This window comes from Terrapene carolina, unplaced genomic scaffold, assembly GCF_002925995.2.
Source record: "Terrapene carolina triunguis isolate 2854851 unplaced genomic scaffold, T_m_triunguis-2.0 Scaffold38473, whole genome shotgun sequence".
NCBI lineage: Eukaryota > Metazoa > Chordata > Testudines > Emydidae > Terrapene > Terrapene triunguis.
The window spans coordinates 1-1,347 of record NW_020702824.1 but is presented as its reverse complement, the minus strand read 5'-3'; the positions used below and the strand labels follow the sequence as shown (position 1 = coordinate 1,347).

The window sequence follows — 1,347 nt, the reverse complement described above, 5'->3', positions numbered from 1 at the left end:
GTGGAAGCGGCTCCTCCCGCCTGACGCGCCAGTTTCCCTCCCCCCCCAGGTGGAGATGTTCGGGGTGACGGCGGCGGAGAGCGGGGAGGAGAGCGCCGCCCTGCTGGAGGAGTTCCTCGCCCTGCAGAAGGAGATCTTCTCTGAGCTAGGGCTGCACTACAGGTGAGCAGGGGAGGGGAGGCTGGGAGTTCTGCAGGCCTCTGTCAAAAGGGGAGTATGGGGCAGGGGTGAGGGGCACCCCCACAAGGGTTACCCTGCCGCCCTCCTTGGCGGCTCAGGGCCGCTTCCCCGCTGGGCTGGGAAGTCGGCACCAGCACCCTGCTCCGGACCAGGTGCCCCGAGTGCTGGGATCAGTCCATACCTCCCACCGCCTGCCTGACTGGTCTCTCTGCGGCAGGGTCCTGGATATGCCCACCCAGGAGCTCGGGCTGCCCGCCTACCGGAAATATGACATCGAAGCCTGGATGCCCGGCAGGGGCAAGTATGGTGAGGTGAGAGCCGCCACCTGGAGCGGTGGGCGTGGGGGGGAATCCAGGCGCCAAGCGAGCAGCTTGTCCAGGGGATCTGGGGTGAAGGGGGCAGCCCTGGCTGAGATCTCCTGCTGCCCCATGTGCCTTGGCTCCCTTAGGTTAGGATCTCAACCTCAACGGCTGTCCACCCTCATGCTTCAGGTTGTGGGGGTGAATAGCCGTGTGGGGGGTCAGGAAGGAGATATAAAATCACACCCCCCCCTAATGCAAATACACTGGGGGGGTGGGTCCATTTGTGATGATTGGGGGGCGTGGGGTGGAGGCACCAGACCCACTGGTCTGTCTTGGGAAGGTAGGGAAAAGGCCAGGGGTAGGGGAGGGGACTGGTCTGGATGTGGGGACACCCAAACTCCTTTGGCAGGTCACGTGACTGCTTTTGTGTGTCACATGACTGCCGTCCCCCAAGCCACCTCCCGCCACACGGCCCCTCCTTGCTTTCCCAGATCTCCAGCACCTCCAACTGCACTGATTACCAGAGCCGGCGCTTGAACATCATGTACTGCGACCGGACAGGGCAGCTCCGCTACGCGCATACGGTGAGCGCCCGGGGCGGCGGGGAAATGGGGAACACGCACACACCCCAAAGGAAAACCCTAGGGGAGAAGGAGTGAGGGGTGTTTCAGGCGATTTCACGGGAGCTTCAGATCTAGCAGGGCTTGGGTGGGAGACCTACCAGAGCCTGGGTGCTGCACCTCAGCCCTGGGCGAGGGGTCCCTGTATAAACAACCCCCATTCCCCACCCCAGAGGTGGCTGCATCTCAGTGTTGGGTGAGGGGTCCTTGTATAAACAGCCCCTGTGGCCCACCCTAGAGGTGGC

General features: G+C 63.5%; 1 protein-coding gene across 1 annotated transcript; it reads left to right on the top strand.

Moving 5' to 3' along the window:
* Positions 1 to 49: 49 nt before the first annotated feature.
* On the top strand, positions 50 to 1,141 carry LOC113405469 (serine--tRNA ligase, mitochondrial-like; the record flags this gene model as incomplete). The annotated part of the gene is made up of 3 exons (XM_026646684.2): positions 50 to 162; positions 398 to 491; positions 974 to 1,141. Coding segments are annotated over 3 exons (375 nt in total), but the record flags the coding sequence as incomplete, so codon positions are not given.
* Positions 1,142 to 1,347: the final 206 nt, after the last annotated feature.